This window comes from Castanea sativa, chromosome 6 (genome assembly GCF_040712315.1).
Source record: "Castanea sativa cultivar Marrone di Chiusa Pesio chromosome 6, ASM4071231v1".
Taxonomy (NCBI): domain Eukaryota; kingdom Viridiplantae; phylum Streptophyta; class Magnoliopsida; order Fagales; family Fagaceae; genus Castanea; species Castanea sativa.
In genome coordinates, this window is record NC_134018.1 from 15,821,187 (window position 1) to 15,844,329 (window position 23,143).

The 23,143-nt window shown below is 35.5% G+C and overlaps 1 protein-coding gene and 1 non-coding gene across 3 annotated transcripts; one reads left to right on the top strand and one right to left on the bottom strand.

Moving 5' to 3' along the window:
* Positions 1–10,984: 10,984 nt before the first annotated feature.
* On the bottom strand, positions 10,985–14,576 carry LOC142640438 (universal stress protein PHOS32-like). Of its 2 annotated transcripts, none has more exons than XM_075814537.1 (3): positions 13,610–14,576; positions 11,510–11,556; positions 10,985–11,243 (listed from the first exon to the last, which is right to left on the bottom strand). In XM_075814537.1, the coding sequence occupies exons 1-2, from the start codon at positions 14,385–14,387 to the stop codon at positions 11,549–11,551; spliced, it is 786 nt and encodes a 261-aa protein (XP_075670652.1). In that variant the 5' UTR covers positions 14,388–14,576; the 3' UTR covers positions 10,985–11,243; positions 11,510–11,548. The 2 variants fall into 2 exon arrangements, with proteins under 2 accessions (XP_075670652.1, XP_075670653.1); XM_075814538.1 differs by having other exon boundaries at positions 11,502–11,556; positions 13,610–14,570.
* Positions 14,577–20,944: 6,368 nt separating this feature from the next.
* TRNAS-AGA (transfer RNA serine (anticodon AGA)) lies at positions 20,945–21,026 on the top strand. The gene has a single exon. It is a non-coding gene; the product is annotated as a tRNA-Ser (tRNA).
* Positions 21,027–23,143: the final 2,117 nt, after the last annotated feature.

The following is a 23,143-nucleotide window of genomic DNA, read 5'->3' on the forward strand; positions in this document are numbered from 1 at the left end:
ATGCAGAGCATCTCGCCAATCCCCATCCACCACAGCGCCGGCCCAACCAAGACCTCACCGTCTATAGGAAGTCCGAAAATGACCTCCACATCTTGTAGGGTGATTGACATCTCACCATGTGGAAGATGGAACGTATGCGTCTCCGGCCGCCATCGCTCAACTAGGGCTGAAATTAGGCAATGATCTATCTCTCCGGGAAGGGGCCCTAAACAATCCTTCCAGCTTAGCAACTTGATAATGTCAATCACCCGATTATCTTCCATCTGAATGCTTGCCATCTCCTTAGTGCGACCACGCACGTAAGTGGGCCCGGGTCCTGCAAAATCCACAAAAATTATAGCGGTTATTACAACTACAAATTGTGTTTTGAAAGAACTTGCTAACTAAAAGTCAAAGACAACGTAAAAATTAAAGCGATTGTTAGAACTAGATATTTCACCTCGCCATTCCAAATGTCCTTCGATCGATGATATCGTTGTCGCGTCAACAATGACTCGTCAAGTGGACCAGGTGCAAGACCCGTGGCTCGTCATCAATCCGAGGCTCCATACTGCAAACATTCAGATACTTAACTGTGAGATCATTAATAGTGTGGGGGCAAAATGTATAAAGTTGATTTGGAAGAACCATTACTATTCTCTTAAAATCAATTAATGTACATGTGGTTTGTAAAATGTATAAATGTTTTAGTAACTCAACATAATGAAGTGATTCCATGGTATATAAAAACACATATGAATATGTATAAGCAATTCTATCATGTATACGATTTGTGTCCCCCTTCCCCTCCCCCTCCCCCCCCTTATGATAATTATGATTGACTAGAGCTACCCCGCATTTAGAATTTCCTCAATTTTTCACATTTTTAAAATTGTGTGGAAAGGAAAAAAAAGAAAATAGAAAAAAGAAATCAATATATGTTTTGGGGAGGAAAAATTTGTAATGGTTGCTTCTCATATACGAGTTTAGTGATTATCAAAATATAAATCATTATAGCTTTGCTTAATAATGTTCTTATGTGATAAAATGGAAGAAAAAGCTTTTATAAATTGCTCATTAACTTCTCCAAAAAAGCAAAATAATGTTAGGTTTCATATAAAATAATCAAGATTCATTTTCACGTTCTAATAAAAATTATACTTTCTCCAATTTTTTATTGTTTTTTGTTTTGATTCATATCTCACTATATTATAACATATTAAAAATATCTTGCCATATATAATAAATTAAAAGTAAAATGCAATATGTTTCCTTGCAAAAAAAAAAAAAAAAAAAAAAAAAACCTTACAAAAAATCAAGATGTAGAATTCTTTACTTACATAATATATATTATATATTCCAATATAATCACATTATTTTGAGATGGGTTTAAGACTATTACTTTTAAGTCTCAACTACTATTCTCAGTTTTCACTTAACAAAAAAAAAAATTATGTCAAACTTTTTTGCGCATTGAGCTACTTTTGTGACTAGTGATGTTAATATTAGGCTTATTAGCATCATTCTTCGCGGTTAGTTCCCTATTGTTTCACTGTTAACATCAGCTCCTATTTAGTTCAGGTATTCATATGAATCTTCACACAAAGATAGAGAAAACAAGACACAAGAATGAAGGTTTCTAGTATGCTCTAGCCCATGTGTCGAAAAAGATACAAATAAAGGTACGGCATTGTAAGTGAAGAAAAATTTCCTAGATAGCTAAAGCTTGATCAGATTCATTATCTGAAGTTCTGAACTATACGATGTCAACAATAGGATTTCCTGAAACAACCTGTAAACAAATCGACAAGATAATTGGGGACGTTTGGTGGGGAATAAAGAAGACATAAGAGGATTCTACATAAAGGTTGGGATAGCATTTTCAAGCCTAAACTTGTTATGGGACTTAGACATATGGAGCACATCAACAGAACAATGATAGAAAATTTGAATGGAGCATACTGACAAAGATAGAAATGGGGTAAGGACTATAACCTTAATGTTGGAGTAGGAGTGGATGTTTTTGGAGCTCCTCGTGGATTCTTTACATACCTGGATATAAACTGCCTCAACCTTAACACGAGCCAGGCGATTAAGTGGGTGTTTGAGCTCATCTTGACAAAACCATGAAGATGGAATAGACAAAGTGTACTAGCTATTTGAATCAGTAACTACAAAAAAACATGCTGAAGATTCTGCTAACTCAAGCACTACAAGACCCCTAATTAGAGTGGAGACTTCTCAACAAGAACTGTATATCGGACTGGCCAACGCAACTATTGAGAGTGGTCCTATGCCTAAAGTAAAATGGAAGAAGTCGTGGAGACTCAAAATTCATGACAATTAAAAGTCATTGGAAAAATCCCATAACAATAAGTGATGCTAAACCTGATATTTTCAATGGAAGACCTAAACTGCATGATGTGTAATGCAGCCCAAGAGTCCATAGAGCACCTATTCTCAAAGTGCCTAGTGACTCGGAATTTGTGGTCACCCCCAACGACCTTTTAGAATTGAAGAGCTCAACTCCGTCATCTATGGAGGAATGGATCCGAATAACCTGTCATCTATGGAGGAATGGATCCAAATACAATTCAAAGCTATACAGTGACTTCTAGGATGAAAAATAGCCACGCACGTCCTAAATGATAATGAATAAAAATAACCACAAAACCAGGAAATCCAAGACAAACATCTGATTAAAAAAAAAAAAAAAATCCCCTAATGTGTCCAAAAAAGAACAAAGAAAAAACCAATGTATAGAGGAGACATAAACAAAACCACAATCAGAGTCATTTACAGAGCTAATTAGAAAAAAATTAAAATAAAATCTGAACATAATAGATCATTTATATACATCAAACACCCAACTTCGTCCACATAGCAGCTTAAAAATATTGCCAATAAAAATAAGAAAACCAATCTCATATAAATCCAACCAAAACCCAGAAAAAAATCAGCCAAATAAAACAGAAATTAACCATCAATTCCCCATATGATCAAACAAAACCACCAACATTAGACAGAAATCAACCTTCACCAATTAAAATAAGAGAAACCCAGATCACATTTCTTCACAATTGAACACCCAAAACAAAAAAGGAACAAAATTTCAACAAAAAACCGAAAAACCCACCTGGCGATTGAGCTCAAACACTTGGCAAAACCCAGATGGAATAATTATTAAAAAAGCTCAAAAAACGTACCTGCAAACTTCCGTTGAAGGATCGCCTGAAGCCGGTTGTGAGGAAAGAGGAGACCGTTTGAGGGTGAGGGTGATTTCCGTTGAACGCCGAGGGGTTGAGGGTGACTGCTTTGTACGTTGAGGGAGAGTGTTTGAATTTTTAGTGAGAGTGTTTCAGAGAGAGCGTTTGAGAGATTGAGAGAGTGTGAGTGTTTGAGTGAGGTTGAGAGAGTGTGATTGTTTCAGCGCGGGGTTTGAAAATGGCCGTGTAGATTTCGAGTCTTATAAACTCGATTTCTACGTGGCTACACGTGGAAAGTTTGTCCACGTAATGGTATTGCCGACCACTGCAAATCGAGTTTTAAAAGCTCGATTTTTTCATGGATCTCGAGTTTATAAAACTCGAGATGCTAGTTTCCTACATTCTTTTAAACAGTGACAACTAACGAAAATGTTAGTTATCTAAGGGTAAATGGCAACAAAATCCATAGTTACCTCATTAAAGACTCTACAATTTTCAAATTGACAACATGGGGACTTTTGCAGATTTGGTAAGTTTGATCAGACTACATCAGAAAAATTTGGAGCTTTTTGCCACGATGGCCTAGATGGTGTGGACGAGAAGAAACAAACTCAGAATTAGGGAATTTGCTCTACAAGCACAGAAAATTCCATAAGCTACGAGGCTAGAAGTTCACTCATGTGGGTGATAGACCAGCTCGAGCTCGAGTAAAATGGAAACCTCCAAATGATGGTTCCTTTAAGACAAATTTTGATGGGGCGGTATTTTCTAAGACAAATGAAGCAGGCATTGGGGTAGTGGTAAGGAATGAAATGGGAAAGGTCTTGGAAGCCTTATCAGAAAAACTTACCTTCCTAGCCTCGATGGAATTACTTGAAACCTTGGCTACTAGGAGAGTTGCTTTGTTTGTGGTCGAATTGGGACTTCATGATTCCATCTTTGAGGGTGACTCAGAAGTTGTTATGTAGGCTTTCTCGGGGGGTTTCTCTTCTTTCTCGCACAGGTCACTATATTAAAGACATTCTATCTATTTTGGGTTCTCTTAGAACTCACTCTTTCTTTCATGTAAGGCGGCAGGGCAATTCTGTAACTCGTGCTCTAGCTTAGAGAGCAAAACAATTGGATCCTTTGTTAGTTTGGATGGAATGTGTTCCTCCAGACATTTTTTTTCTTGTAACTGCTGATTTTCCATCTAGGGAACCAAGTCCTTTATGAGTTATGACTTGGCATTGTTGCTCAAATCTTGGCTCAATGTGTAGAAAGCTATGAATTATTCACAATGATATATAATTCAAGAGGTCAAAAGACTAAAAAATTGGTCATTCAAAATGCCCAAAGTGTTCTTCACGGCCATGAAATTTATGGAAAAAATCTAAAAAATTTGGACTTTGAAGAAGACCTATCAAATAAAAATCAACTTTATGAACCTATTGCCCATCCAAATTCCTTAATCTTGGCTCAATGTGTTCACCTTCCCTTAAAAATTACCATGGCTTTTGAGTGAAGTTGTGACGTGCATTTGTGTTAGAACCTCTCTCTCTCTCTCTCCCTTATGTGTGTGTGTGCGCGCACGCACTTGTTTCTCAAAAAAAAAAATCCTTAATCAAAATTGGGAGAGGGGGGATAGCAACTTGGCATATGCTAAGTGATATTTAAGGGGAGATGTAAAGAGATTAAAAGGTTAGAAGTAGTTATAAGAAGTAAAAAACTTAAACACATTGTTTTCAGAAATAGTTACATGGTAAAATAATTAAATGAATAAATAATAGTGTTTTAAATTTTAAATAAAATAAAATAAAAAACCTCTCATATTATGGAGTGCTTACATGGAGAAACAAAAAAACAAAACAAAATAAACTTGCTCTTCTATCTGTCAAAGGAGGACTATTCCTAACCACAAATCATCAAATTACCCTTTAAATAGCCTAAGAGTTGTTTAACTTGGTCTCTTAGGAATAGACTTAATCCTTTTGAGGTAATAATAACTTAGGAATTCCACTCATTTGAATTATATTTTGTTAGACTACTCTCAAGCCTTCTACATTTGATAATTACTTACCATCCTCCATCAATGCAAATAAGCGCTTGATATTCATTTACATTTATTGACTTGTATTACTTTATTTATATAATATTTTTTATTGTTATTTGAACACAACAAGAGACATTAAAAAAAAATTAAAGAAAAAAATATACTATATGATAGGGGGTCACTCTGTCTAAGATCCTCAAGGGCAAAAAGATTTTTGAAGGGCTTCCAGTTATTAAAATCTTGAATGAGACAGGTACCCATTTGTTGCTTAAGCCCATTTTAATAAGAACAGCCTCGAGGAAATTCCGACCCATTTCCTTTGTGCTCATATCTAAGTTTAAATGCCCCAAAAAAAATGGTCCCTTTTCCTTTCTTCTTATCTCTCAAGAAGTCAAAAATCACATGCAATAGAGACCAATCAAAAGCAAGTTTTAAAAATGAAAGCAATAAAAGACTTGTTTAAAACTTTGAAGAGACTACCTGAGTGAAAGAATGTTTGGACCATGAAAGCCACCTCCGTGCAGAAATGGTCATAGAAGATGGCTGGGCCTATAGCCTTTGTAGGACCCGTTTGACGGACTACTTCAAACAAGATGGTCTATCAAGGATATTCCTCTATTCTTCTGTCAGCCACTTGAAGAATATCCCCAAATATACCAGAGAAATATATTGCCAAAATCTTCACTCAATTTACTCTTTGAAGTCATCGATCACTGCCTATCTTCTCCTCTAAGTTAAATAATTCTATTTGTTGGCTGCTCGCTAACTAGATTTTAGAAATATCTCGCGTTCAGTCCGCACAAACAAGTTGCTACTTAAGGACATCCTATTCACACTGCGAATTCTCCCGAATACCATTCCATTTCGGCCTTATTTTCAGTAATTTCGTTTCATAGTGTAAAGTTGAATTTATGTAACTATATGTTAGCTTTATTCCGTGCCAAATTTGCTTATAATTTAGTATTTAGAAATCCTATAATTAGGTGAGAATAATGTAAGGGTTGTGTGTGAGACATAGTTTTAAAAACCGGACCGGCCAGTCCGACCGGTTCAACCGGAAACCGGCCTTCAATCCAATCCGGTTATGGCATAAAACCGAAAATGATTTAAAAACCAGTAAATAGTACAAACCGGCCGGTTCAACCTGAGAATCGAAAACCGGTGCGGTGAAACCGATTACTGACCGGTTTGTCCTTTCCCACACATCTGATCTGACCTCAATTCTTCTCACTTTTCACTCTCAGTGTTCTCTCACGCCTCTCAAGTCTCACCGTCTCACAAGTGGTGGAGCGGCCAATGACAAGGCCTTTACCAAAGTAGAGACACCATTTGGCTTATCAATAACAGCCCAAACACCGACAACTCGTACACCGTCGACGCGTCCGAGGCGTACATGCAGTACGTTCTCTCATCGTACTCATCAGGAACAATTTTATCAAGAATTCCGAGGCGGCGACTTAACGAAGGCAGAGCAGGTGTAGATTTCGTCGACGGCGTTGAATTCCACAATCCAAATCTGCTTCTAGACGGTTTCCAGATCCGGACCCAACCGGTCCATGGATCTTAAACCCAGATCCGATACCTCCACATCTCCACCTTTGCTCTTCAATTTCGGCTTTTGATTATCAACGCCGGCGAGGGTTAACCCAAAGTCGGTCTTCGGCTGAGTCAACACCTCGCCACACTTAAGGATCTTGACCTCCACATCTCCACCTTTGCTCTTCAATTTTATCTCTCTCTCTCTCCTAATTTGCTTTTGATTCTTTTTTCTCTCTTTTTTTGGGCAACAAATTTTCGGCTTTTAATGATAATAAGCAAGCAATTATTGCTTATTTTAGCTTTGGGGTTGCTTTTTTGGATTCTTGTGAACAAATGGGAAAATATTAAAGATTTAGAGGACTGTAATTTTTGCTACAATTTGTTCACATATTTTTATCATAATGCTAATCGTGAAAGATAAAGTAAAAATGATGGGTTCACAATGACACCGCTCACAATTGTTATTTATTATTTGCCATTTGGATGTAAATGTAATGACTAATGAACTTATTTATTTGGTTTTGTTGAAAGTTTATTATGTTAAGGATGATTGTTTTGTAATGTTATTATGTTAAATTCTTTAAAAAGATGTTATATACTTATATACTTGTATTTTTTATAAAGAAAACATATTTATTACTATTGTTTTGTTAGTTTTAGTATATTAAAAAATTATTTATTATTTATATAATTTAAATAAATAATAATTAAATTATTTATGACGTCACCGGTTCTTCCATCAGTCGGACCCCGATCTGACTATAAAACCAGTAATTAGCTCATTTCTCAGTTCTTTCACCATACCGGTTTTTAAAACCATGGTGTGAGAGATTGTTTCGCTCCCCTCAACATTTTGAGAAATATGCTCTTCAATACAAAACAACTCCAATCATTCAAGAGAGAAAAGTGTATCTTGAAGATCTTAAGGAGTCCTTCATTCCTAGTTGTTTTGAAGGACGGGGCTAGGATAAACCTTTTAGAGAATTCCCTGGAATTTGTGATCCATTGATCAAAGGGTATTACGCTAATGCATCACTTAGAAAGGAACACATAGAGTGTTGGGTTAGAGGTCATGAGTTCACCCTTGACATTGAGGACATTGATGATATCCTTGGATTTGAAGAACAAAATCATGAAGAGTTCACTTCGTTCAAGGATAGAATGCTCTCTATAGAATATGTGCAACTTCGCCTTGGTGGCCATAGGGAAGGAAGAAACCTCAACACAATCTCCTTTCCCCTGGATTTGAGATGCCTAACATATATCATGATGTCCAACTTGTATCCAGTCAAGAAGTTGACAACCATCAACAATGCTAAAGTCATATTCCTCATGGAGCTTCGTGAGAACACCTATATTGACATTAGTGCACACTTGTACAACATCATTATAGAGTCCACAAGGATGACCTCAAGATTAAAGCTTGTTGTTCCAAATTTCATAATGAGGATTCTTCATAACAATGGTGTGGAGACTCCATAACACATAGGCCTAATGCCTCTAATTCCTCCCATCAACACTCAAACAATCCTAAGGAGTAGGGTTCGACTTCTTGGAGATAAACATGCTAAAGAGACTAAAGAAGCACCTCCTACTGATACAGAGATTGAAGTGGAAGAAGAACAACCTCTTCCAAGGTAGGAGAGAAGCATGATCATCGTCATTAGTTCCTCCCGATGCTTTTCAAATCATACTTGAGAGGATTGATGGTCTTCGAGATGTAGCAAATGAGCATTCCAACAGCCTTGTAGCTATCTAGGACCAAATCAACGTGTTGGCAACCAAGCTTGATAGTTTTACTCACCAACCTTAGCTCTTTGATCATTCCAATCAAAAAGGGAGAATAGTATGGTAGCTCTTGAGGGGGAGCTTATTTTGAGGGGGAGTAAAAAGCATTGGTTTTAGTTTATGGTTTTATAGTTTTATTATGGTTTTCATAACACTTTGATTTAGTACTCTATAGTTTTAGTATTTTGTTTTTAAAATACATGGATGCTTTGTGTTATGGATACTTTGATTTTTAGTTATTTAGACTATGTTTTTATGTACCCTTGCTAATGTAGCTTAGTACTTTTAGTTAATGTCTTGCATTTTCTTTAGTACTCTTGTGCCCTTGTTGGATCTTGTATCCTTGACGCAATTTAAACTTAATGCTACTTGCTTTAGTGTTCTCGCATCAGTTAAGTGCTGGACATGCAAATGATACTTTGCATTGAACTTATTTGCTTGCATGTTTGAATGTTCATTCACCGTGTGAATGTTCATTGTAGTCACTATTTATAGTGATTGTTCTTGTATGGTCAAGTTATGCTTCATTATCATATTCGTACTTGCTTAATCATATTGTGCTTGCTCTAAATGCATTCTAAGTTTTCCACTTACAATGAACTTAATGAGTACATTTTGTGATATTGTTTTCAGAAACTTTTTCGTATGGTTCAAAAGCTTCACATATCTAGAATTAGGTGTAAGTGAGTTTTGGCAACTGTTCCCAACTCACATTTTTAAGTCTAATCTGTTTTAGGGTTTTGTCATGAAATAGCTAAAGGGGGAGATAGTAAAGTTGAATTTATTCAAATGTGAATTAGATTTATTCCGTGCCAAATTTACTTGTAATTCAGCATTTAAAAACCCTGTATTTTGGTAGGAATAATGTAAAGGTTGTGTGTATGAGAGTGTGAAGATTTGATCAAAAGTGTGCAACAAGAAGGTGACTCGCGACTAGAACTCACAATTGTCTCGCAAGTGGTGACTCGCCAAAATGAAGCACACGTGTGAAGCATGCAGGAAGATGTAAAGTCAGAACAGCTGGATCACTACAAGATAAAAAGTACAATCTAACCTATTCTGGTAACTCGCGACTCATCTCAGTCGCGAAGTGACTCGCCAGTGCACCATGTTTTGCTTAAAAATGACTTTTAACATTCCATCTCATACCCTATTATAAATACCCTTATACTCACGAAATGTAAAGAAAACAGAGAGAGCTTCCAGAGAGAATTTATAAAGAGACCTTAGAAAAAAAAAAAAAAAACAAAATTGATTCATCCACAATCTTATACATTTGATTCTCCAAATTCCTCTACTCTCACTCTCTCCATTGTCATACCCATGAGAGGATTATAAACTAAATCCTTACCTCACCAAATTTAGAGTAGTGAGAAGATTCTTGGTGTTTGAAAAGTAGTTCAAAGAAGAACCAATTTATATTGGTTGATACAATGGACTAATTGCAAGATTCGAAAAGTTAGAGAAGACACAGTTTGGCACAACCTTGTTGGAGCAAGAAGCTTGGAGGGCTTAAATGCATTGAGTAGATTAGGATTGGAAGGTCTATTGTTGTTCATATATCCCAACTGATTTTCTAGTGGATCATTTACCGCTTGAAGAGCGTCGAAAAGGTTTTTCACTGAGTTCTTTGATTTCCTCTTCGATAAGACGTGCCGATGTTATCTAGCATTTGCATCTCTTTCCCTTACTCTTAGCTTTTAATTTCTGCTGGTTATGATTAATTAATGGCTTAGAGTAGTTTGCTAATTTGGATATTGTTTATATTTTATATTCTCACATGTATTGTTTAAATATAAACTTGTATTGGATATTTTGTATTTTGGGAATATATAAATATAAGCTTGTATTGAAAATTTTGTATTTTGAGATCTAAACATTCACAAATGTTGTATACACTAATTGAGTTTTCACCTAGTGACCCAAATACTTCTTTATTCCAACTCTGACCTTAGCTCTAGACGGGTAAACCACATGTATTGGCATGTCATGCGTTGTAGTTAGCAAGCAATGCAATACCAAGCCTACGTCTTCCATTTGTCTTCCATTTCCTTGTCATGAGCAATTATGGTTTTATAAAATTTGTGACAACTTTGCATGAGAGACAGAGACAGAGACAGAGAGACAGTGTGTGTGTGTGTGGGGGGCACGCAGGCGCCAACTGCCAAATCAGTTGCCAGAAATAATCCTTGAGTTTTCAATTCTACCAAATTTTAACTGATTTCAGGATATCACTCCTACAAATTTTGAGCCTAATCGATATAAAGAACATGGAACACAACCTGGAACTTCAATCAGACCCTTCAAATATTTGACCCGGCAAAAAAATTGTCTATGCCTAATCTGTATCAGCCCCATTTTGACTCAGGTGCACATCAACCCTTCAACCTAGTACCAACATTTATTAAAACAGAAAAGTTAGAAAATAACAAGCTAATTATTAGAACAAAATAGACTCTATCACAATGCAGTGACATTTTTTTTTTTTCTTAAAGCATAAGTTCATAACAAAATCCACAAAAACTTCAACAGCCATACAAATATCATTCACAAATCTTCTCAAAGTTCATACATGCGAGACTCTTTTGATAAAAGGTACAGACAGAGAAACCTTTGTATCAAAGGTTTCAGCAACCAAGAACATACACGAACTTCTCAGTGTCAACTAATGCCAGTTGAATCGGATGCCTTCATGCTATCTGCAACACAAAAGTAGGCTGAGATGCAAACAAGGATCAACAGGACAAAAGAGAAGCTAGCACGTTCAGAAAAACAAGCAACAAAACAAAATGTTGCAACGTATATGCTTCATGTCCATGATATTGGTTATTTGTAAGTGCAGAAGGCATGCAGAGAGTGAGAAACACAATTATATAAACCAGCTCTAACCAAAAAAATAAAAAGAAAATGAAATTACAAAGAGGACAATCTTTGCTGATAAGATTATAGGTGCCTACATTCATACCTGCGGTAGAGACGATCACCCCATGACTTGAAGTTCCTTCTAGGCATCTGCCTCAAAGTAAGCAACATACGTGTTAGTGATACAAGTGATAAATGGAAAGTTCAAAATAGAAAGCCAAGCTGGCCAACTATTCCAGGGTTCAACCATCTTAGTGCACCCAGTTTTAAAGTATACCTTATTGAATTAAAGAATCACTAGTAAGAAAAGGATACATAAATCTATGGCTGCAGCATTACAAAGTTTCAGAGACGCTCAAAAAACACTAAAAAGTCTTTTGGACAGTATATCTCTGAAGGGCGTCACAGTAAAATTTGCAAGTGTTACATGTAGTAGTATGGACATTGTTAAATGCATAATGCAAATAACTAGCCCAATGTGACACTATATAAATCCTCACTGTGAACCACTATAGCGATAATAGCCCAATCTTTATGCATTAGTAATGAAAAGAAGCTATACAATCTTCATAGAATCTTTATTTGGATAATGGCAAACTCACAATTAAACAAAGCTTGGTTCAAATCTTAACTATGGTAAACATTTAGGCATTTTGACAATTCTGTTCCTTTAACCATTATCGTTATAATAGTTCATCACAATATTTGTAATTGGTCAAAAGAGGGATATACTTATCAGGTTTATATACTAAATCAGCTATACTAATAAATCAGAGAATTTAATACAGAAGCAAGCAGCAGCATTGACACATATTGACTTTGCCATAAACTAATGAACAAAACAATTCAGTCTCACCAGTGATGCTACTAAGCTTCATAAAATCGCAAATAAACAATTATATAAAAATCATTTCCCAGAACTCTACAAACTATGCCTAATTGAAACTTAACCCATATTTTCACAAGTCTGAAGGTGGTCAAAACTTGCTGCACACCGAACTATTGAATCATGACAAGCAGTGCAAAACTCAAGGAAAAGACGCTGCCAATAAAGAATTCTAATAACAAAGACATCTATACTATACACCTAATGGTATATAAAAATCATAAAAGGGAAAAATCAGAAGCCTAATAAAGGATGGTAAAAACCCAAAAATCTCCAAGGATTCCCGTAATTTACCAAGAATGAATATGCCAAAATAAAAATCAATATCGAAACTAGAAATCCCAAAGTTCTCAAAGATCTATTTGTTGTGCTGCTCACAATCAGTTGAATTAAACTTAGCCATCCCCACTAACCGCAGCTACTACTCCTCCATTCCTGATGCAAAGTCTCCAGGTCACGAAATAAAAAATTATTATTAGGTAGCTCAACAGATCCCCAAAATTACAAAAACCAAACTTATCAAGCAATACACAGCCTATTACCACGAACACAAATTGGCTGTGAATTTAGTTGTACTAAATTTTTTTATGAATGAATTTAGTTCTGATAATTTTTTTTTTTTTTTTTTTAAAGCACAAGCTCACTAGCCTGAAACCTAGTTTTATGCATCAGATATTTTTAGAAGTTTTCAGTTGTTAATATCTAACAAATTACTAAACTTAATGTTCATGATTCAGGATGTGGACCACAAACTTCATCATGTACCTTAATCCGTAATTCTTGGATAAGTAAATTTACCTATAAAAATAAGGACAAGGACAAAACTGAGGTACAATATCTTAGGTGTTATTCCTTAGGTTCCTTACTTAAGATTAAGCCACGTGGCTAGGAAAAATCGAAGTGGCAGAATTGCGGCAGAATCCTAAGGGAAACCTATGGAACAACAGCTAAATACTGTATCTAAATCTTAGCCTAAAAATAAAATAAAATAAAAATTGAAGGCCAAATATAACATACATTGGATCTACCCAACACTGAAATGAGGGATTACTAAAAAAAAAACCTATACGCTCTAAATGGCATCCATTGCCACAATATGCGCTCTCACTCAGTTTGGTTCAATCATGAATCACACATAAATATTATCAGCTGGGTTTAAGCATCAAAACCAATCCATCACCAATCACAAAGTTCCATTCAATCAATTCACAACAAACTAGCATAATATGAAAATTCAAAACCATAAATAAATAAATACTCATCAAACTCACACACAGTAATGATCTGAAGAAAGAAATGACAGTTGAAGTAATTAACCTTTCTCATGGACAGCTTCAATGGGGACAGTCTTGATGACAGCCTCATCGTCCTCCTCCCCTCCCTTGACGGCGAGGACAGCTTCAGCGACGGCGTCCTTATCTTCGGGATAGCGGACGACGACGACGGGACAGACGCAGTGGTGGACGCAGTAATCGCTGACGCTGCCGAGCCTACCGTCGTCGTTGCCGCGGCGAACGGCGCCGAACCCCCTGCTTCCCATGATGACAGCGCTGAGTCCGAGCCTCTCGACCTCGAGGCAAAGCCTCTCCTTCATGTCGTGATCCTTCACGATGTGGATCTTGTAGGGGATCTGCGCCTCCCTCAGCGGCCTCGCCAGATCGGCGGCTTTCGAAGCGGTGAAGGCGTCGAAATCGTCCTCCAACTTCTTCTGATTGTTGGAGGAAGAGGACGACGTAGGGGTGGCGGTGGCGGTGGCGGTCACATCATCGGGGTAGCGGGGGTCGAAGTCGGAAGGGGAAATGGAGAGGTCGATGGAGCCCCAGTCGGCGCCGAAGAGGACGGAGGTGGGGCTGACGTGGAGGAGGATGACGGCGTCGCCGGGTCGGATGTAGTGGTGGACGGCCCAGCGTACAGCGTAAGCAGACTCGTCGGAGAGATCGACGGCGACGCCGATCTTGCGGCGGGCTCCGGCGGTAGGGGTGGGAGTGGCCCCCACGCCGGAGGAATGGTGACGTGGAGAAGCAGGGTGGTGGATTCTGATGGCAGGGAGCTGAGGGTCGGATTCTAATGAGGAGTCTTGTTGTTGGTGATGCATTTGGAAAAGCTGACTGAGAGAGAGAGAGAGAGAGAGAGAGAGGTCTCTACTTTTTTCTAGAGTGTTGTGTTGTTCTTCGAAGTGGGTAGTGAGAGAGGTAGCTTCCTTGTCTGTTTGCTAATGTTGTGGGAGTGTAGTGTTGTGATATGGAAATATGGAGGTATTTATTGATGTTGAGACTTGAGACTTGGAGTGTGTTTGAATGGGCTGTGTTTATATGCATGGGGTTTGGGAACTTGGATTGGGATGGATGGGTGGGTGGGTTGATATTGCTTCACGGCCCACAATAGAATATTTATCATGGTAATAATCTAACGTAAATCTCAATTAGCTCAATTGATGAAAATAAGTACAAGTTTTTGTGAAATTGGGGTAAAAGTCACAATTTAAGTTTTTAAAGGGAATTTCACACACATATATATTTAGGTGGATTTGGTTATCTGTACTTTTGTAACTTAACATCTCTTGTTATTTTAAATATACAATGGCAAGTAGTAATAAGTTTTTAATCTTCACATTTTATTTAGTTAGTGTGTAACGTGGTAATTTTTCATTAATAGAAGTTTCCAGTTTTAAAATTATTGGAGGTAAGCCAAACCCCACTTAGATTATGCTAAAGTAAATTTCTATATCAGATAAAAAAAATTGATTTTATTTATTTCTCAAAAATTAAATACTTCTTAATTGAATATATAAAGAAAAAAACATAAAACCATAATGAATTTCTTAATTGAATAATTATCATTCATTAATAGTTACTCTGAAAAAACTTATTAAACAAGACCCTTTTTCAAATAATTCATTAAAAAAAAATGTTGTAAGAAAACAAAAAAGAAAAGCAAATAAGGAGTTAAGGACCTTGAAAAAAATGTAGAGAATCTCACACTACAAAGTGTAAAAAAAAAATAAAAAAAACTTGTATTTTGAATGTTAATTTGATCTATTTAAATTTCCGATACTTTAATTTAGGGACATGCTTTTCGTTTTTGGATATTTAATTTGTAAAATTTTCGATTATTACGAATTTCGTTTTGTGTTTTATTAATAGGTGCACATTTGTTAATTTACCATTTTAGGAAAATTTTAATGTAAAACATTTTCCTAAAATACAAAACCTATTAAGGTAGCTGTTAACTTTTCTAAAATATGAAAAACTTTCCAAAAATACAAAACTATTACAATTTAAAAAATATATATATATATATATATGGAAAATGCTAACAAATGTTCTTAGGCATTAGTTAATAATCCATTTAAAGAAAGTTTTATGAAAAAAAAAAATTAATGTTTCGATAGTTTTTTTCATTTTTTATAAAAGTGGTGTCAAAATTTTTCTAAAATAAATTGTTAACTAATGTCTTAAGGGCACTCGTTAGCATGACCATATATATATATATATGAAAAATACTTTAAAAACTATTAAAAAAAGCAACTACTTTTTTCATTTGGAATGGAAATTATCTAAAAATACTTTCTAAATCAATGCCGTTAACTTTCCCATTTCCACTTTTTTTAATAGCTTATCTTTCTTTCATCAAAAAGTAAAAAAGTAATGCTACAAATATAAACTATTTTATAACATTTTTATAAACTGCTAATGTGGTTTTAGTAATTTTCAAATAATTATTGATAAACATAAATGTGATGTTAGTAATGAACCTATATTACAACTAATAAAAATTTGTCACATCAATAGTTTATAAAAATGTAAAGAATGTTGTAACATTGCATTGTTAAAACTAACAAACACAATGTCACCTGTTAACCATTGGTCATTTCTCCATAGGATTAGGATTTTTAACTTTTACATGATTGTAACAACTACGACATTTAAGTCTTTCTCAAATAGAGATTTGATGGTCATAAGGGCATCTTATTATCTGTACCTGTTTATATACCCCTGCCAACTCCAAGCTTGTAAATGCCTACGCATAATGATATATTTTCCTTCTCTAGAGTATGTTTGTTTGGAGATGAAATAGGGTAGATAAAAAATTTTGGAGAGAAAATGAAAAATAAAATTTTTTTGGAGTGTATTTGGATAGATGGGAAGGAAGAAAAATAAATAATAGGGTCTAGGTGTTTCTCTTTAAACCTACCAAAAAATTTTATCTCCAAAATAGAGAGAAAATTGAAGGGAGAAAATTGGGTTGCTTAATGGACAAAAATGTCCATATGCACTTCTTGCACATGGCTTTGTCTGTACATTACTCTTTTTCACCCTTTATTTGTCTGTACATTGCTCTTTTTCACCATTTATTTATTTATTTATTTTCTAGACATTTCTTTTCCTTCCTCCTACGTTGCCTCTTATTTTTCTTTTTTCTTTTTTTCCTCTAAACATTGCCTTGTTTTTCCCCCTCTTGATGTTGCCTCCTTTTTTTTTTTCTTTTACGTTGCTCATATTCTTTTTTTTTTTTTAATTTTTCATTCTTTTGTGTTTTTTTTTTTTAGTTGTTTGTCACTTTTTTGTTTTAATTGGACATTATTTTTAACAAGGATATATGAGTAAATTTATACAAACTCACTTTTTCCATCCCTCTACCTTTTCACTTTCAACTAAACAAAAATGAGGGAAATTAAAATTTTTTTTTATCCTCCCATCATTTTCTATCCTCCCACTTTTATACCTCTCCAACCAAACGAACCCAAAAGAGGATCAAATATTGTATGATGGGACTAATTCTTTACTTCTGAACTTATCTAAACTCTTTTTATCCATAATAATACATGTGCATTCACACTTCTTTAATGCAATATTATTTCCCATCAACTTTTTTTTAAGACTTTTTTAATTTATTTGCAAATGTTTAAACTTTAAACTTTAAATTGTGCTTTAGCTATAAAAAATTCATTTTTTTAAAGTGCAAATATACTTTAACCATTTTAACCACTTTAAAGTTTAAAGATATAACTAAGCAGTTAGCTTAAACTAGGAAATTTTTGAAATCAAATGTAACTAGTGGTGGTGAGAACAAACAGACAATCCCGAGCAAAAGTTTAATGAATAATTAAATATTGGACCCACGAAAACATGAGACAAGATTTCATGCGGACTTAAGGTTTCCATTTGAAAAGAGACTTGGGCACACAGCCACGTGACGAGGATGACTTTAAAGATGGAACCTCCATCAAGAAAAACAAGTCCTTTTTTTATAGTGTGAAAGACAAGTGCTTGAGCAGATACTGTCTACTTTCAATAGACGATACCATATGTTTTGCTGTTTTGGGCCTATAATTGAGTAATCATTTTAAAGCACTACCATAACAGGATGTAAAAAGGTTATATTTTACACTTTCAAAATCTACTTTATCAGTTAGTTCTAGTTAACTCAACTGATAAAGTCTCTGATGGTTGTATAAGAGATCTGGAATTCAATCCTCCCGCCTACATCAAAAACTGATTGATGTCTTAGTTTGATAATAAATAGCTATCATCAGGAGCGAACGCCATAAGTTGAAAACTCTCTAAAAAAAATCTGCTTCATCTATTTCATCATCATATTTTACAACTCATTTAGTATTCCAATTTCTATTTTTACATATAACTTATTAAAATAATATAAACTACACCAACAAATAATATAAAAAATTTCAGTTTCTCTCTTTTCGCTTCCATCTCTCTTTTCTTTCTGCCTTTTTGTCTCTCTCTCCAGCAAACCCACACAACACCTTTCACCAAAACTTACCCACAAACACCAATTCTGACACCAACATAATTACCAAAAAAAAAAAAAACTGTCACCACCGAACCAATCAACCAGCCACCACCACTGAAAATCCTTACCACCACCGAAACACTCACAAACCCACTACAACACCCACAAACCCAACTCTGACCAATCCCCACCCACAATGAACCCATCCCACCACCACCACAGCAACCTCTCACTGCCACCACCATGAACCTGCAGATGCACTAATACCCATAACAAAAAATCAAAGCAAAACCAAAACTCAAACCCAATCTGAGAGAGAGAGAATCAGAGTGTTGAGGTTCAAAAATCACAATGTTGTACCAAGGCCCAAAACAACGCAAAGGATTGAAACCTTTTAAAAAAAAAAATCATTTGGGCTTCCAAAAAAGAAAAAAGGGAGAGGCCCAAACCCATTAAAGGTCCATAAGGAGGGACCTAAATCCATGGATGGGCAAATTTAGGGCCCCATGAAATCAAGGAAAGAAAAAGCCTAGCCCAGCCATCAAAGGTCAGAAAAATCGCTAGGCTCGGAAAAATAACTAGGCTAGGATACCTGGGGATTCCTAGGAGCCTGGGATCCTTGGGACATGCAGCAAAGCTAAGTTTGGATTAAGATAGTTCAGGGGGGTGCCAAGAAACACAAGGAACAAGAACAGATATGTCTCTATTAGCCACCTAATGATGCAAAGAAGGAGTCAGAGGGCTTGAGAACTAACAACTCATGAGCAAGAGCCTGGTACCTCGGGGAACCTAGGAAGAAGAACCAGGAAGGAAGGTGGCTTGGGATCTTTCAGCCTGGCAGAAAGGAATCAGCTCACCTGGGAAAAATGATAAAAGGGAAAGCAACCAAAAGGTGGGTCTAAAGAAAAAGTGGAATTTAGAAGCCTTGGAGAAGGAAAGAACAAAAGCCAACCTTCCAGGACCCCCAAAAATGGGAAAGTCAGCAAGAGGCTTTTTGAAGAAGGAACCTCAAAAGAAGAAAATAATGAGGAATGAGGAATTGGCACAACATTGATTCTGGTACCCAGGGGAACAAATGGAAGGAATCAGTGGTACCTGGAAACCCTAGGATGGCACTATAAAAGGGGTAGCAACCAATAGTGAAATTCATGGAGTAATAGTGAATTAGAGTAAAATCCTTGAGAAAAAACTTTGTTAGAATTCAAAAAGAGATAAAAGAAAAGGAATTACCATTCGGTATTCTCAAGCAGCTATTAGAGAACACACTTGGATTCAAAGAGATTCAAACTTTGCAAGTCTTAGAGGCCTGAAGGACCATCTAAGGATGAGTTTGGATCCGGCATTTTTGGCGTTTCAGTGTTTGCGTTTTGGGCATGGGACCCACGCTACAGTTGCAGGAAGAAAACGCGCAAAAAACTCAGCGTTTCCTTCTTCTTCTTCTTTTTTTCTTTTTTTTTTTAGCCGTTAATGTTGACTTTTCCTGTGAACTCACGGGACCCATAAACATCACTTTTCAGCAACTTTTTCATTAAAAATGGGTCCCACAGTACTATTCACACATTTGAAAATTATTTTGCTACAGTGTTTTCAGTTTTTAGTTTTCAGCAATAAGTTCTATCCAAACGGACCCTAAGTTTGTGATTTTTGAACTTATTTGGACATTGTAATACATCCTAGTAAGCGTAGTGTATTACATAATCAAGAAAGTAACAAAGCATTTTATATTATTTTAGGGATCCCTAACGCTTTATTTTATGTTCTTTCTTTATCGTTTCGTTCCTTTGCTGTTTTCTTGCTGTTCAATGCATATATGTCTTGTATGTTAGTATGTGTGTGTTGTAGGATTTGTGCTCTGTGCACCACCTGGTTCGAAATCAGCCCAATTTAGCTGCGATGACCAAGCCTAGTCCCTTAAACTAATAAGTATTGGGCCCAGGATCCTTGTTTCTACTCGGGTATGTGTCCTAAAAAATAACCCACACACAAAGTAAGAGAAAGAGAGAGAATCAAAGTGAGGCTAATCTCTAGTCCATCAACGCCTTTCTCCAAACCACCATGCCGTTGACGCCGATCTCTAGTCCACGCCAATCTAAGAGAGAAAGACCGAAACACAAAGAGGGGAGAGAGAAAGGAAGATGAGAAATGAAATGAGATGAGTGACCATGTGATTAAAAGAGAGAGAAAGAGGAGATATTTTAATAAAATAATTTTTTTTTATTTACATCCTCAGTTACACTAGGTTCTATATATAAAACCAATTGTTCATAGTAGCTAAAAATATTTAGCAACCCATACCTGAATATTGCTTATTTTTGGATTATTAGTTGTTAAAATAGTAATTGGGGGGGGGGGGGGGGGGTTTACACTCCCAATACTACTGCTCTTAATTCTTTATTTTTTATATGATTTGGAGTTTGGTATAGGCATAGCAACAAAGACCAAAGCAAGAATAAGTAATATTCATTCAATTAATTATAGTCTACATTTTGTCATCTATACTATTATTTAAGGAGTTTTTCATGTTTAGATTCCTTATTTTTTAGTTCAAAAATGTCTTTATACCCCTATGTTTAAGTAAAGATAAAACTAAAAGACAATATGGTAAAAATGCAACTCTAACTCCCACTAAAACATTACCAAAAAATAGGATCACTTTCCTGTTAATTTTCAAATTACTTTATCCACTTATAAATTAGATTTTCAAAATAAAAATTATATATATAATTAAAAAATAGGACTACTAAAAAAAATTTTCATCACACGCGCGAAGCACGTGTGATGATGTTAATATTATCTAATCTTACTCTAATTTGACTCCACTTTTCTTGGGGAAAGGATCAAGAAATAAGTAATACAATAAGGACTATATAAAACATAGGCAACCGTTATGAGCATCTGGTGGACGTGCCGGAGTGGTTATCGGGCATGACTAGAAATCATGTGGGCTCTGCCCGCGCAGGTTCGAATCCTGCCGTCCACGCCTTTTTTGGCTGCTTATTTTTTTCGTTATTATTGCACTTTCCAGCTTCTACCCTTTTATTCTTACCAAACTAGGGGAACCGATCGAAGAGAAGTAAATCTTTAGCATAACAAGCCTAGAACTTGAATTAGGTCTTTATAAACAATTGTTTAGAGCCAGAAAAACATTAGTGATGAAATGTACTCCTATGCATTATGCACATAGGATATGAAGCTTCTTCATTTTTATCATCCTCTGAGATCCTATTATTGTCCAAACCAACATGGGTCCTATTTCTCATTTCATACTTTTCCCTGAATATGCATGTTACCTACAAGAACTTTTAGTTAACATTGATTATCCCATTAATCCTTAATAACAATTTTTTTTCCCTAAAATTGGTTACATTAGAAAAGAAGTGCATGGAGTTCTTAGAAATTTCAAAAACTGAAGTATTTCCAATATGAGTAAAAGTGGAAACAAAGTTATTGCACATTGTTTAGCAACCAGGCTCAACACGAATGTTAATTTGTGGTTTGAAAAAGTATGTGATCTTGATCTTCTTATTAATGTTTCTTCCTTAGAACATGTAACGCAAAAATTAATAATATCTTTATCTTTTTTATAAGAAAAAAATGAATCGGCTATTGACTTGTGCATAACAGCATAATTACATGATTATATTGATTTTTTTTTTCTTTTTGGCCGAGTGAAAACGTAAAAATATTTGTTTTCACATACATGTAAAATTTTCATGTATGTTAATATGTAAGACTTTTTTTTAATGCATACTATTAACTAGTCTTTCATCCATATATCCTTCTCTAATCATTGGGATGAGTTCTATTATCAACCAAGTAAAAGTTGCCTCTAAATCAAAATTACTGTTCAAACTTCAAAACATCACAACAAAGAAAAAAAAAATTACAAAGAGCTTTTTTTTATAATGTTAATGTACTTTATTACCAAAAATAATATAGCAAGAAAGAAGAAGAGAAAAGAAAAAGCTGGTCATATATGTAGGATGGGGTGATCACTGAGAAAACCAACCAAAAAAGGAGTTAGAAAAAGCTTCCACAGCCTTACTTCTACTGAGACTCCCACAGACTCACAGTCACCTGCCTGTCTGCCTGCATATTTATACTCATTACAGTTTTGCACAGAGAGGTGGGGTTTTGGCCTGGTGCATGGTGTACATGTACGTTTACTGATCATAACAGTGATCACAGGCACCTTTAATATCGTTAAAGAAAGAAGGTTATATGCTAGTTGTTGCTATCAGAATTTGCTCTTCCTTTTTACCTATGCATCTTCCACTCGTTTTCCAAAGCTCTCTACTGCCAAAACTAGAAAGGCAGAGATGCTCACCTTGTGTTTCAGCTCATAAAGACGTATTCTATTACTCTAGAATAGTAAACCCTTCCTTCCTACTTTATTTTAAAGAAAGAATACAATTAAGAGTGAGAAAGAGTTGCTAGGGTTTTGAGCTTGAAAGGCATTACTTAAACAGCCTGTGTAAGTTCTTCAGATGTTTCAATTCTGAGTTTTCAACTCATCAACTAATTCCTATGGCTTTCTTACTATCACTTATATATATTTGTATCTTAAACAAAGGCCAAACGTAATAGTAATTAGAAGAGCATTATGGGGGGCAATGTGTTGCTTGAATGATATTGCCTCACTCATAATTGTTTTAACTTAGTTTATCGTACAATGATACTCTAACAGTAGTTCTTTATATATATCTTTCGTCCACTTTTATACGTTAAAAATGTGAATATTCCTAAATATTCCTATATCAATAGTAAATATTGAAGTAAAATAAAAGATGCATACGGAACATGTGACGGAATTAAAGTGCCACCTAAAGGGATTATATAGGTCTTTAATTCCTTTGAGAACCATCTAATGCTACACATCCCAGATCATACAATCATAGGCAATTCTCATATAATAGCTGGTGTAGGATTGAATTGATTGAGTTATCATCTGAGTGTTGCCGGAAACAACAATCTGAACAATTAAAACTTTGAAAGCATTTGGTGTATCTGACTTAATCCTTCAGATGTATTTTTCCATGAACAAAATTTACAGTAAAAACCTATTTCTGTTGTGCAGTATGATTGCTTGTATCTGAC